General features: G+C 42.6%; 1 protein-coding gene across 1 annotated transcript; it reads left to right on the top strand.

Moving 5' to 3' along the window:
• The first annotated feature begins 890 nt into the window (after positions 1 to 890).
• HIGD1C (HIG1 hypoxia inducible domain family member 1C) lies at positions 891 to 10,220 on the top strand. The gene is given in 4 exon segments (XM_053558034.1): positions 891 to 1,048; positions 4,818 to 4,895; positions 4,898 to 4,954; positions 10,151 to 10,220. Coding segments are annotated over 4 exon segments (342 nt in total). The 5' UTR covers positions 891 to 906; the 3' UTR covers positions 10,216 to 10,220.
• The last annotated feature ends 4,611 nt before the right edge of the window (positions 10,221 to 14,831 follow it).

Below are 14,831 nucleotides of genomic sequence, written 5' to 3'. Positions count from 1 at the left end.
ATCCTGTGCAGACAAGCCAGGCAGGACAAGGAATCCATTGTCTAGCATAGCCACTGGCACATAGTAGGTGCTTGGTAAACATCAGAATGACTTTATTTTTGAGACAGGGTCTCACTCTGTCACTCTAGCCGGAGCACAGTGGTGCAAACATAGTTCCCTATGATCTTAAACTCTCCAACTTAAGCAATCCTTCCACCTCAGCTCCCCAAGTAGCAAGGACCATAGCACCACACTGGACTGATTTTTAGAATTTTTGTAAAGACAGAGTCTAGGTTGCCCAGGCTGGTCATGAATGCCCGGAATGAGTGATCTTTCAACCTCCAGCCTCAACCTTCCAAAGCACAGGATTATAAATTTAAGCCACTATGCCCTGAATTATTTCATAATACCCTACACATTCTGCAGAATTGGAGTGATCGTTCTCCCATTATTTGTAAATGGGAAAGCATTTTTCCCTATGTGGCTCTGTTAAAGAAACTGTGGTCTTACTTTTGTGGAAGAAATCCTGAGGTTCCCAATGATCCCGAACACTGAGTGAAATGAGACTGAATAAAGGAATTAGGATTTGTGTTCAGTTTTACTCTATATTGATAGAATTGGATTATTTCCTCTCTATATATATTTATCTCTTAGCCTCTTCTCTCCCTCCCCCTAAATGAAAGGATTCTGTAGTAAAAAGGGTCGAGGAAAGAAAATTGTTTACTTCAATAGAGCAAACAGACCTGTCAAGCAAATGAAAACAGAACCCATAATCAAGAGCATGTTGGGAGAGGATAAATGAATTTGTTTTGTTTTGTTTTTTGCAGTTTTTGGCAGGGGCTGGGTTTGAACCCGCCACCTCTGGCATATGGGGCCGGCGCCCTTCTCCTTTGAGCCACAGGTGCCGCCCTAAATGAATTTGTTTTAATGATTCTCAGCAACCGCATTTATCACCTGTTGTTACTAGAGAGAAAAATGTCATCAGACAACCAGTGGTCAGCAGATGAGGATGAAGGCCAGCTATCTCGACTGATCAGGAAATTGAAAGACTCCCCCTTTGTCCCTATAGGTAAGTATAAGCCTTGACCGGCTACTAGAAAAATGTAGTAACACAATAACGGCTTACCCCATATCTTCAAGGATTGAAATGTTTCAAATTATTGAATTTTTTCAGATAATTGAAGCTAACTTCCTCTAAGCATAAGTTGGACTTTCAGAATAGTTTCTAGTACACAGTAAGTCCCCAATAAATGCTAGCTATTATTTGAAGCATCGAGTTTTATTGTTTTATCTGTTTTGTTAGAGATCTATCTACAATTATTAGTTCCCAGCCAATCAAATGGAATTGAGTGAATGAACTTTAATTTTTCTGTGATGACTCAGGGTTAGCAGCAGCAGCAGGTTTTTTGTTTTTTTTTTTTTTGTGGAGACAGAGTCTCACTTTCTGGCCCTCGGGTAGAGTGCCGTGGCGTCACATGGCTCACAGCAACCTCTAACTCTTGGGCTTACACAATTCTCTTGCCTCAGCCTCCCAAGCAGCTGGGACTACAGGCGCCCACCACAACGCCCGGCTATTTTTTGGTTGCAGTTTGGCTGGGGCCGGGTTTGAACCCGCCACCCTCGGTATATGGGGCCGGCGCCCTCCCGACTGAGCCACAGGCGCAGCCCCAGAAGTTTTTATTACATGTGAAGTCTCTTAGGGATTATAGAGGTGGATGTGTCTTTCTCTTGTAATGCCAACATCTAAGTTCTTACGTCTGCTGTTTATAGATTTCTCTGTTTCTTCCAGTACTACTGGGTACCATCAAAAACTTCCGCTTCTAATGTTCTGTGGCACCAGAAGCTAGATACCCAGGCTTGAAAGAACTGTGAGTTCATTCAGAGTACGGCTCTGCGTGAAAGCCTGGGCTACCTGTACACAAGACCATGAACTTGGTGGTGTTCATTCTGGCCGCTCAGTGGTCCTTTATGTTGGGTTCTGGTGCGTTCCAGATTTTGAAGTTGATAGTTAAGTAAATGCTGTACTGAAGAAGTGGTATTATAATTAGATTGGGAACCTTAGTCTCACGATACTTTTCCCACACATTTTTAGTATATTTTAACAAGTACTGTACATGAACTTAAAAAAAAACAACCATGATATCTAAGCACCAGTATCGTGTCTTAAAATCCGAACTTTCTCTTTCTTCTCCATCCATGCTTAAACTGCCCTAAGCATTTTTATTGTATACTGCAGCCAAGATTCTTTTCTTGTGTACCTTTTGTCTGGAAACTGTTAAAATAATGTACTTAAATCATACAAATTTTTTAAAAAGGTGTGTCACGTGTTCCAACTGCAACTCTAGCAACTTATTTAAGTATCATTATTCACATATCAAAAAGAGCCAACTTTTCCTTTTTAGTAATATTGTTTGATTTAGGTGAGGCACAGTGGCTCACACCTGTAATCCTAGCACTCTGGGAGGCCAAAGTAAGAGGATCACTTGAGGTCAGAGGTTCAAGGCCAGCCTGAGCAAGAGCAAGACCCGGCTCTACTGAAAATAGAAAAATTAGCTGGCTCAGTGCTGTGGCTCAAGCAGCTAAGGCGCCAGCCACATACACCTGAGCTGGCGGATTCGAATCCAGCCCGGGCCCACCAGACAACAATGATGGCTGCAAGCAAAAAATAGCTGGGCATCGTGGCGGGAGGCAGAGGCAAGAGACTCGCTTAAGCCCAGGAGTTGGAGGTTGCTGTGAGCTGTGATGCCACAGCATTCTACCTAGGGCAACAGCTTGAGGTTCTGTCTCAGAAAAAAAAGGAAAATTAGCCTAACATCTTGGTGGGTACCTATGGTCCCAGCTACTCAGGGAGGAGGATGGGAGGGAGCTACTGAGGCAGGAGGATCACTTAAGCCCAGGAGTTTGAGGTTGCTTGTGAGGTAGGCTGACTCCGGCCACTCTAGCCTAGGAAACAGAATGAGACTCAGTCTCTCTCTCTCTCTCTCTCTCTCTCAAAAAAAAAAAAAAAGAAGTTTCACTTAATTTGATTATGACTTGTAATAGCACCCATGAGCAAGGGGAGCAAGATAAAGATTTTTAACTAGAAAAACAATTCAAGAGAGGGCGGCACCTGTGGCTCAGTGAGTAGGGCGCCGGCTCCATATCCCGAGGGTGGTGGGTTCAAACCCAGCCCCGGCCGAACTGCAACAAAAAAATAGCTGGGCGTTGTGGCGGGTGCCTGTAGTCCCAGCTACTCGGGAGGCTGAGGCAAGAGAATCGCTTAAGCCCAGGACTTGGAGGTTGCTGTGAGCTGTATGATGCCACAGCACTCTACCAAGGGTCATAAAGTGAAACTCTGTCTCTACAAAAAAAAAAAAGATAAAAGTGTTTCTGGCTAAATTCAATTATATGCAAACTAGAGACACTATATGAAAAACAGTAAAGGTCCTCACTTTAATCTCTAAAAGAAACAAAGCCGGTTTGAGTAAGAACAGAACTTTGATATGATCAAAGGAAGACAGCAAAGTTTTTGCTAGAAAATAAATAATGATAAAATTTGGATCTATATCATGGACTAGTTATTTTGATAATGTTATTGTTATTTTAACGTCTCTGATGTATTTCCTGGTACAGGATGGAGTGCTTATGTAGATAATTTACAAAATACTTTCATTGGGTATCTTAAACAATTTCCATTTATTTATTTATTTATTTGTTCTTTTAAAATTTTTCTTTGTGGTGGCTCACGCCTATAATTCCGGCACTCTGGGAGGCCAAGGTGCATGCATTGCTTGAGCTCAGGAGTTCGAGACCAGCCTGAGTAAAACCAAGGCCCCACCCCACCCACCCACCCCCGCCCCCGCACCCGCACCAATCTCCACTAAAAATAGATAAACCAGCCAGGCCTTGTGATGGGAGCCTGTAGTGCCAGCAACTCAGAAGGCTGAGACAAGAGGATTGCTCAAGTCCAAGAGTTTGAGGTTGCTGTGAGCTATGACATCAGGGCAACTGAGTAAGTCTCCACAAGAATAAATAAAACAACAAACAATAAAATTTCCTTTGCTGTCTTCCCTGCTTACATCCAGGTACTTATCCTTTAGATCAGTGGTTCTCAACCTTCCTAATGCCATAATGTATTTCCATTGTTAAAAAGGGGTCACGGGGCTCGGCACCTATGGCTCAAGTAGCTAAGGCGTCAGCCACATACACCTGAGCTGGCGGGTTCAAATCCAGCCCGGGCCCTCCAAACAATAATGACAGCTACAACCAAAAAACAGCCGGGCATTGTGGCAGGTGCCTGTAGTTCCAGCTACTTAGGAGGCGGAGGCAGGAGAATCGCTTGAGCCCAGGAGTCGGAGGTTGCTGTGAGCTGTGATGCCATAGCACTCTACCTAGAGCGACAGCTTGAGGCTCTGTCTCAAAAAAAAAAAAAAAAAAAGGGGGTCATGGGCTTGGCGCCTGTAGCTCAAGCAGCTAAGGTGCCAGCCACATACACCAGAGCTGGCGGGTTTGAATCCAGCCTGGGCCTGCCAAACAACAATGACAACTACAACCAAAAAATAGCCGGGCGTTCTGGCAGGTACCTGTAGTCCCAGCTACTTGGGAGGCTGAGGCAAGAGAATCACTTAAACCCAGGATTTGGAGGTTTCTGTGAGCTGTGTTGCCACGGCACTCTACCCAGGGGGACAACTTGAGGCTCTATCTCAAAAAATAAATAAATAAATAAAAGGGGTCGTGACCCACAGGTTGAGAACCGCAGCTTTAGATAGTCTTTCATTTAACTTTTTAAGCACTTGGGAATTGTTACCTGTTTTCTTTTTGCCTGTTGTTTATTTAAGCCTTATATTTTAAATTCACAGGGAGAGCAGGATTTGTTTCTGTGGTGTCCTATGGTCTTTCTAAGTTAAAGTATAGAACAGATCAGAAAATGTCCGTTCATTTATACACATGAGAGTTGCTGCCCAAGGAGTTATTGTAGGAGCTGTGACTCTAACCTGCTTAATTTATATATCTTATGTTCAGCTATCTTTAAGAGTCTTTTTATTCATTTCATTCATTCATAATGGATGTATACTGGGTCAAGATGATGTAATAGAACAGGAATAAGAAAGCTTGATCTTCATTTGGTTGAGGTTGCTACCCAGTTGTGGGCTGAAATTTCTTAGGATTTTCAGCTGACAGACCCTCCAGTAGAGAACTAGGGTGTGGAGGGTTGTTATCGCTGTAGTGAAAGGAGCAGTGAGTAGCTCCTGTCCTGTAACTCAGCTAAGAAGAGCAGTTATAGACCATGGCCTATATTGCCTGGCTAAGAGCAGTGATCATGTTTCCCAGCATATTTGAAGAACAGACATAGTTATTAAAATAGTTCAAGTGGGAAGAAGATATTTTTAGAGCCTACAAATCTCAACAGCCTCCTTTTCCTTTTATTCCAAGTTTGAGCACTAGGCAAATCTTTTTTTATTAGTCCATAAATTAAGCAAATACTCATACAGTCATATCCAAGGAACAGGTGTAAATTATGTTGGTTAATTCTGGTCGTAGCAACAGCTAAATCAGTTCTGATAAGTCCATGTAAGACCTAAATTATCTAAATGTTTTTGTCTACATTAATAAACCCAAGTCGCAATGTTAGTGGCTCCCCTTCCTGCTATGTGGAGTAGAGTCGTTTAATAGTAGGTTGGGGATTATGGGATGGTGGGCGTGGGGCTTGCATATAGAAAGTTATGTGGTTATTTGCCCCAACCTGCGGGGAATTCAGTGGGGACCTGGGGAACAAAGGGGGTCAGTCGAATGAGGGGACAAGAGACACGAAAGAATGAGAGCAAGTCAAGAGTCTGATCAAGCTCTGAAGAGTTTATTTTTTCAGCTGGGCTTATAAGCATTCAAATGAGGAAGTAACTAAGGGCCATTCCTAGCAGGGCGGGGAGGGGCTAGTTTCTGAAAGATTGCTAGCGGCAAGTCCCTAAGGCGGGGAGTGCATTTCTGGGGAGTTATGCAAGGGGAAAGTACCGTTGCTGTTATGGTTGAATTCCTGAGAATAGTTTGCTCGTAAAACCGCAAATCAAGCAAGCTAGCAAGGGGCATTTTTGTGAGGTGTTTTGGCTTGGCAGTTATTACCTTATTATTACAAGCGGTGACATCTTCAACCAAATACAATGAGAAGCTTCACTACAAAGTCACAGTCCACCTTGTCATCATTCAGCAAACATTTATTTAACACCTGCTGTGCACCAGACGCTGTGCTGATCTAGAGCTATGAAGACTCAAGTCTTTACCCTCAGATAGTCTAGTCTCCCTGTGGAGACAGACAGGAAGAGAAGACAACATGAAGTCACAGATTTTAAGTGCAGTGACAGACACAGCACAGGTTGCAGGAGTAGTATTTAACTAGGCTGGGAAGTCAGTGGGGGCTTCTCTAAGGATGTCAACCGTGTGAGGATCCAAGAATATGGAGATTTCAAGAGAGAGGGAGATCAGGATTCTAGGCAGAGGAAAAGCAAAGGCACAGAAGCACGGCCTGTTGGTGGGAACTCTACATCGTGTGGGACGGTGGTGACTGAATCAGTGTTTCATGAGAAAAGCAAACCTACTACTGTTAATAAGGGATTTATTATGGTATTCAGACTTACATAATTAAGAGGCTGTTGCTGGGGCCCAAAGTGGGTAGGGCAAAGAATTAAGAAGCAAAGATGGTTGTAAAGTGGGAAAAACAAGAAAAATCCAGAATCTGCCAACTACCCTTGTGGCTTTTTAATCATCTTTAAGCTTCCAAATTCAACAATGGGAATGAAATATAGAAAAAGCCAATGCCAGGCACTCTGGGATGCTGAGGAGGGAGGATCACTTGAGGCCAGGAGTTTGAGACCAGCCTGAGCAAGAGTGAGGCTTTGTCCCCCTGAAAATAGAAAAATTAGCCAGCAATAGTGGCATAAACCTGTAGTCCTAGCTACTCAGGAGCCAGGAGGAGTGCTGGAGTTCAGGAGTTTGAGGTTGCAGTGAGCTCTGATGACACCATTGCACTCTAGCCCAGGCCACAGCAAGACAAAAGAATGAAAGAAGAAATAAGAAAAGAAAAGCCAATGTCCTTCATTCAGGAGCTGGTTATGGAGTCAGAGAAGATAAAGGAGAAACTTCAGCAGCCATAGTAGCCATATTCCGGATTGCTGCCCATGCTAACAAAATGGGCCAGCAGACAGGCAAAACTGTGCGGCAACAGTGCCTTCCAAGTTTAAGAATTTTAGCTGAAAAAAAAAAAAGAAAGAAAGAAAAGAATTTTAGCTGCTAGCCCGGGTGCAGTGGCTCACACCTGTAATCCTAGTACATTAGGAGGCTGAGCAGCTGGATCGCCTGAGCTCATAGGTTCAAAACTGGCCTGAGCGAAAGCAAGACCTCATCTCTAAAAATAGCCAAGTGTTGTGGCGGGCACCTGTAGTCCCAGCTACTTGGGAGGCTGAGGCAAGAGCATCCCTTAAGCCCAAGAGTTTGAGGTTGCTGTGATGCTGTGGCACTCTACCCAGGGCGACAAAGTGAGACTATAGCAAAAAAAAAAAAAAGGAATTTAGCTGCTGCTTCAATCCAGCCTTCAAAATCTCATGAAAAATGTCTCTTGTACACTAACCCAGGGAATAAAGGGAAAGGAATTCTGAAAAATGTATCTACTGGTTAGTTCAACCGAGATAATACAAATCCACCACCATCTAGCACCTGTCAACATAGCTCCCATCCACACCTTTTAATCACACTTAACTTCCAAATGAAGACAATGGCAAAATCAGCCATCCCACACTAATTCTTTCCCCAAACAGGATACAAAATCTCTTTATCCATGTTTGAGTGAAGTTGATTCCTTTTTGAATTGCATCACATTCAGCTTGACAGCTGGGACTTAAACCCTGAGATACAAGGTTAACTCCTATTAGCACTTCTTATGTTAGAATTAGATGATAGTTAATGTACACAGCTATGATTTAATAATAAAAAAAAGAATTAGATGATAGGTTAATGAAAGTGGGGAATAGAAAATTCCCCAGTTAATATCTACGCAAATGGCTCAGTGCCTGTAGCTCAGCAGTTAGGACACCAGCCACATGCACCAGGGTTGGTGGATTCAAACCCGCCCTGAGCCTGTTACAAACAAAAAAAAGTTGCTAGGCATTTTAGCAGGCACCTGTAGTCCCAACTATAAGGGAGGCTGAGGCAAGAGAATTGTTTGAGCCAAGAGTTTGAGTTATGACGCTCACAGAGTTATGACGCTCTGTGAGTTTGAGTTATGACGCTCACAGAGTTATGACACTCTGTGAGTTATGACGCTACCACCCTCTACCAAGGACAGCATAGTGAGACTTTGTCTCAAAAAAAAAAAGAATACACAAATGCAGTCATGTCAAAATAAGGAAGAAACACTCATAAGTGACACAGTCTTTGTTTCTGCAACCGATCAGATGGTCCTAGCTGGTATTATACCTGTATTTGTAATCCTATTCATTTCATATTATCTTTGTTTTCAATAAGTATGTTAGCTATCCGTGGTTACTTGACTGATGGGTAACCTAAATTTTCATTCCTAAAAGGTCTGGGTCAGCCATCCTGCCTATATCAGGTATAGTTTTTCTAATTTTTAGCTAATTCACCCACTACCAGGGGTCCTCAAACTTTTTTTTTTTTTTTTTTTTGTAGAGACAGAGTGTCACTGTACCACCCTCGGGTAGAGTGCCATGGTGTCACACGGCTCACAGCAACCTCTAACTCCTGGGCTTACGCGATTCTCTTGCCTCAGCCTCCCGAGCAGCTGGGACTACAGGCGCCTGCCACAACGCCCGGCTATTTTTTTGTTGCAGTTTGGCCGGGGCTGGGTTTGAACCCGCCACCCTCAGCATATGGGGCCGGCGCCCTACTCACTGAGCCACAGGCGCCGCCCAGGGTCCTCAAACTTTTTAAACAGGGGGCCAGTTCACTGTCCCTCAGACCATTGGAGGGCCGGACTATAGTTTTAAAAAAACCCAAAAATTATGAACAAATTCCTATGCACACTGCACATATCTTATTTTGAAGTAGAAAAACAAAATGGGAACAAATACAATCACACTGCCTCACTTGGCCCATGGGCCATAGTTTGAGGACCCCTGCACTAGACTATAAATTCCCAGAAGCAAGGATTAAATCCATTTACCATTCTTTTCCTTAGGAGGCTGAACACAAGTAGACATTGAATAAATGTTGGGCGGCGCCTATGGCTCAAGGAGTAGGGCGCCGGTCCCATATGCCGGAGGTGGCGGGTTCAAACCCAGCCCCGGCCAAAAACCACAAAAAAAAAAAAAAAAAAAAAAGAATAAATGTTTGCTAAATTGAAATACCTTTATATATATATATTTTTTTTTATTATTAAATCATGGCTGTGTACATTAATGCAATCGTGGAGTACAATGTGCAGGGTTTTTTTTGTTGTTGTTGTAGAGACAGAGTCTCACTGTACCGCCCTCGGGTAGAGTGCCGTGGCCTCACACAGCTCACAGCAACCTCCAACTCCTGGGCTTACGCGATTCTCTTGCCTCAGCCTCCCAAGCAGCTGGGACTACAGGCGCCCGCCACAACGCCTGGCTATTTTTTTGTTGCAGTTTGGCCGGGGCTGGGTTTGAACCCGCCACCCTTGGCATATGGGGCCGGCGCCCTACTCACTGAGCCACAGGTGCCGCCCCAATGTGCAGGTTTTATATACAATTTGAAATATTTTCATCACACTGGTTAACATAGCCTTCACGGCATTTTCTTAGTTATTGTGTTAAGACATTCATATTCTACTTTAGTAAGTTTCACATGTACCCTTGTAAGATGCACCGTAGGTGTGGTCCCACAATTACCCTCCCTCCACCCATCCTCCTGAAATGTCTTTTTATCTTAATACTGGGTCAGTTTTCCCACTTTCCCAACATTTCACCAATATTTTAAAATTCAAACTTTGGGGTGACATAGTAACATTATAAATTCAGATTGATACTGATCTTAAAGGGTGCTCTCAGGATTTTGCTTTTGTGGGTTTTTTTCCTAGAACCACTTGTATAATCCAAGCCAAAAATTAATAAGAGGAAAGGTGTTTGTTTTTTTAATTGTGGGCTGATTTCAGAAAAATACAAGTGGACGAAGTTCAGCGTTTTTTCCTCAGATACCCCACCGATGCGCGTCTTTATGCTCCCAGCTGTTCTCTGTTCTATGAGTGAGGATCCCATTAGGCCTCTATTCTTCAGCGTGTCAAAGAAATGAATCTGCATACTGGCAGCAAGAAAGGTAAGAGCTATCTAAAAACTGTTATAAAGAGTACATTTTCACTATGCAGCAAATTTTATTGCAAAAGTATCAGGGAAGTCTTACAACCTTTGTATATCAAATCTCAACATTTTAAGAAACTGATTTCCAAATTAACAATCATAAATAGTGGGCGGCGCCTGTGGCTCAAGGAGTAGGGCGCCGGTCCCACATGCCGGAGGTGGCGGGTTCAAACCCAGCCCCGGCCAAAAAAATAAATAAATAAATAAATAAAGGCAGAAAACTTTAAAAAAAAAAAAAAACAATCATAAATAGTTAACTCGGCAATTCCCTGGTTGATGTCTTTCAGGACATAGGACATGGTTTTCTGAATTAAAATTTGTTTTATGTTTTAATTAGTGGCAGAAAATAAACTATATTATGCCAAACCAATCTTAAAAAATTATTAGCTAGGTACACAACGGTTACAGGAAACTTTTCTATATCCATGTTAAATACGACGTTCTATTATTACTTCTCCTCAAACAGGGTGAAGTATTAAGGTTTCACAAACTTTTTTTTTAAGAATGGGTAATAATTACATCAGAGGAGAATGGCTATGTTGCTATTTAAAGTTTGTTCACCACTTTGCAATCTTATTCTTTTTTTTTTTTTTTTTTTTGTAGAGACAGAGTCTCACTTTCTGGCCCTCGGTAGAGTGCTGTGGCCTCACACAGCTCACAGCAACCTCCAACTCCTGGGCTTAAGCGATTCTCTTGCCTCAGCCTCCCGAGTAGCTGGGACCACAGGCGCCCGCCACAACGCCCGGCTATTTTTTGGTTGCAGTTTGGCCGGGGCTGGGTTTGAACCCGCCACCCTCGGTATATAGGGCCGGTGCCCTACCGACTGAGCCACAGGCGCCGCCCTGCAATCTTATTCTTATGCACAATCTTATTCGTAGGCACAATCTTAACACAAACACAATGTTTAATATTTAAATATTTAGGGCAGCGCCTGTGGCTCAAAGGAGTAGGGCACTGGCCCCATATGCTGGAGGTGGTGGGTTCAAACCCAGCCCCAGCCAAAAACTGCAAAAAAAATTTTTTTAATATTTATTTTTCTACTTTGAAGTGTTTCTAGGAATACAAAGGCAAATATTGCATCCTCATTTATAAGTGAAATATGTTTGTAATTTCCCTTTATAATAATATATTTTTTCCAATTTAAGTATCAGGTATATGTAGAATGATTTTAAACTATTTCTTCTTTTTCTATTGTCTATAAGATTTGGCATGATCTGTTTTTTGAAATTATCTTCTATTTTTATTTATAAATATGAGTTGCCTATTTTTTGAGACTTTGGAAAAAAAAAAAAAAGAAGTTAACTGATGACTCCATACTGAACCTCAGAGTCAAAGCATTCTATGACAGACATACTCTGTTTTTGTTGTTTTTGTGAGACACAGCCTCAAGCTGTCACACTGGGGTAGAGTGCTGTGGCATCACAGCTCACAGCAACCTACAACTCTTGGGCTTAAGCGATTCTCATGCCTCAGCCTCCCAAGTAGCTGGGACTACAGGCGCCCGCTACAATGCCTGGCAATTTTTTGGTTGTAGTTGTCATTGCTGTTTGGCAGGCCCAGGCTGGATTTGAACCCACCAGCTCTGGTGTATGTGGCTGGCGCCTTAGCCACTTGACTACAGGCACCGAGCTGTTAGACATACTCTTATCTGACAATGTGAATGTTACTTTTTTTGCATTATTGTTATTATTATTGCTCAATATTTCATTGCAGCAATATTGTCTGGTTTCTTTTCCAAATATATTTATCTTCGTTTGTTCTTTAGAGGTTTTTGTTTCTAGTCCTTTTTTTTATTTTTTTTTCAGTTTTTGACTGGGGCTGGGTTTGAACCTGCCACCTCCTTTGAGCCACAGGTGCCGCACTCTAGTTCTTATCTTAAATATTGTTATTGGTATTACATTTTAAGCCTTTTTAATTTTGTGAAGGCAAAAAGTGGAAACCAAATAAACACATGTATATGTATAGAAAAAATAAAAAAATAAACAATGGCAAACTGCTAACAAATTCCCCCCATCCAGATGGCAAAATAAATTTAGTGGAGGAGCGTTATGGCTAAGGTGGTATGACACTGCAGAAAACACAAGAAACCCAAGTACATGTCGAGTGAACTCATGCCCTCAAAACTCCTCTGTAACTGCCTGGGCGTTCTACAAAATTTAACTAGACTTTGTTGAAGTCATAACTGTTTTGACTTAGGTATACTCTCAAAGACTCCAAGCCTAGGAGAGAAAACTGAAAAGAAAAAACAAAATTGTCCTTGAAATAAAATCAAGAATATAGTGTCTGTGCTGTAAGATGATTTGTGGTGGCTACTTCCTTTTCTTCAGATTTCCTGTAATGGAGGGTCACCGTGACAGGAAGGTGAAGTCCAGTATTTGGAAAGAAAAGATGTAGAAATATTTAAAAATATGTCTGGATAACCCACTGTTCTATAAATTACATACATTTTTCTCTATTGGCATAGGTAATTATTTAAAAAGTTAACAACGGGAGGCACCTGTGGCTCAGTCGGTAGGGCGCCGGCCCCATATGCCGAGGGTGGCGGGTTCAAACCCGGCCCCGGCCGAACTGCAACCAAAAAAATAGCCGGGCGTTGTGGCGGGCGCCTGTAGTCCCAGCTACTCGGGAGGCCGAGGCAAGAGAATCGCCTAAGCCCAGGAGTTGGAGGTTGCTGTGAGCTGTGTGATGCCAGAGCACTCTACCGAGGGCCATAAAGTGAGACTCTGTCTCTACAAAAAAAAAAAAAAAGATTAAAAAGTTAACAACTTTGTACCTATCATGAAGCTTTTCTAGTGCTACATACAGCAAATGTACATGTTTTTGTAAACACTGTCCCTCTCTGGAGAACAGGCACATAGAGAATCCAACTGCTTACTCTGTTGAAGTAAATATCCCAGGGCAGTGCCTGTGGCTCAGTGAGTAGGGCACTGGCCCCATATACCGAGGGTGGCAGGTTCAAACCCCGCCCTGGTCAAACTGCAACAACAATAACAAAAATAGCCGGGCGTTGTGGTGGGCTCCTGTAATCCCAGCTACACGGGAGGCTGAGGCAAGAGAATCACCTAACCCCAAGAGCTGGAGGTTGCTGTGAGCTGTGACACCACGGAACTCTACCGAGGACAACAAAGAGAGACTCTGTTTAAAAAAGAAAAAAAAAAAGTAAATATACCAGCAGCTGGATCTAGCATGTTCCATTAAGGTCAGGAAAATTGAGGGCAGCTGGCACAGAAATAAGTCATCCTTTCTTATTGATTGTACAATGAAAAGATACTTCTATCCAGGCTACTGGAAAGATTCTGCTCTTTTAATATACAAGCCAGTATTAAATACAGATTAACAGTGTTTAATTGGAAACTGGCTTTTTTTACAAAACTCAATAGGTTCTACAATTCTATAATCTTACTTTGAGATAACTAAAGTAATACATTTGTTGCTTTAAAAAAGCAATGCAAAAAAACAAACAAAAAAAACAAAACAACAACAAAAAAAGGCAATGCAAAGTATTTATTTATTAAGGGTAGCTATGGCTGGGCAGGGTGGCTCATTCCTATAATCCCAGCACTTTGGGAGGATCACCTGAGGGCAGGAGTTCAAAACCAGCCTATAAAACATAGTGAGACCCCATCTCTACTAAAAATTTAAAAAATTAGCTGGGCAGGATGGTATGCCTGTAGTCTTAGCTCCTCAGAAGGCTGAGGCTGGGGAATCACTCGAGGCCAGGAGCTGTAGGCTGCAGCCAGATAGGAGTGTGTCACTTCACTCCAGCCTGGAGACAGAGCAAAACACTGTCTCTAAAAAAGAAAAAAAAAAAAATAGTATTTATACATGAAGACTCACAAACTGTTTAAATTAAGAGGTAAAGTCACGTTTGGAGAAAAGTTAGGAAGTCTTCAGGATGATCAATTACCCACATTAGCTTGTGTAAAGTGGGAGCATTGCTGCAGAAAGACCCTATAAACAGATAAGATACCACAGTTGAACTTGCAAAATACTTCCTAGGCAAAGCTTTAGTGGCAGGATGTTAATTAAACTATTCCATATGCTCTGCCTGCTTTTTATATTAGGCCAACACACACACAGGTAGCAGCAGCTACTCAGTAACAATGATTTAACTGCACTTTTTCTGACATTCTGGGCATACATTGTAAGAGCGTCCTTTTACAAATTGACCCCATAGGCCCACAGGCGTTGTGGCTCACGCCTACAAACCTAGCACTCTGGGAGGAGGCAGGAGGATCGCTTGAGCCCACAAATTCGAGACCAGCCTGAGCAAAATGGAGACTCCATCCCTCATAAAAATAGAAAAATTAAAAAAAAAAACATATGGCTTGGCACCTGTAGCACAGTGGTTAGGGCACCAGCCCACACACATCAAGGCTGGTGGGTTTGGACCCGGCCTGGGCCAGCTAAAAACAATGACAACTGCAACAAAAATAGCAAGGCTTTGAAGTGGCGGACAGCTATAGTCCCAGCTACTTGGGAGGCTGGGGCAAGAGAATCGCTTAAGCCCAGGAGTTTGAGATTGCAGTGAGCTATGATGTTACAGCACTC

The sequence above is a fragment of the Nycticebus coucang genome, chromosome 12 (genome assembly GCF_027406575.1).
Source record: "Nycticebus coucang isolate mNycCou1 chromosome 12, mNycCou1.pri, whole genome shotgun sequence".
In the NCBI taxonomy this organism is placed as follows: Eukaryota; Metazoa; Chordata; class Mammalia; order Primates; family Lorisidae; genus Nycticebus; species Nycticebus coucang.
The sequence above is the reverse complement of the archived record's forward strand: the minus strand, read 5'-3'. Positions and strand labels throughout refer to the sequence as shown.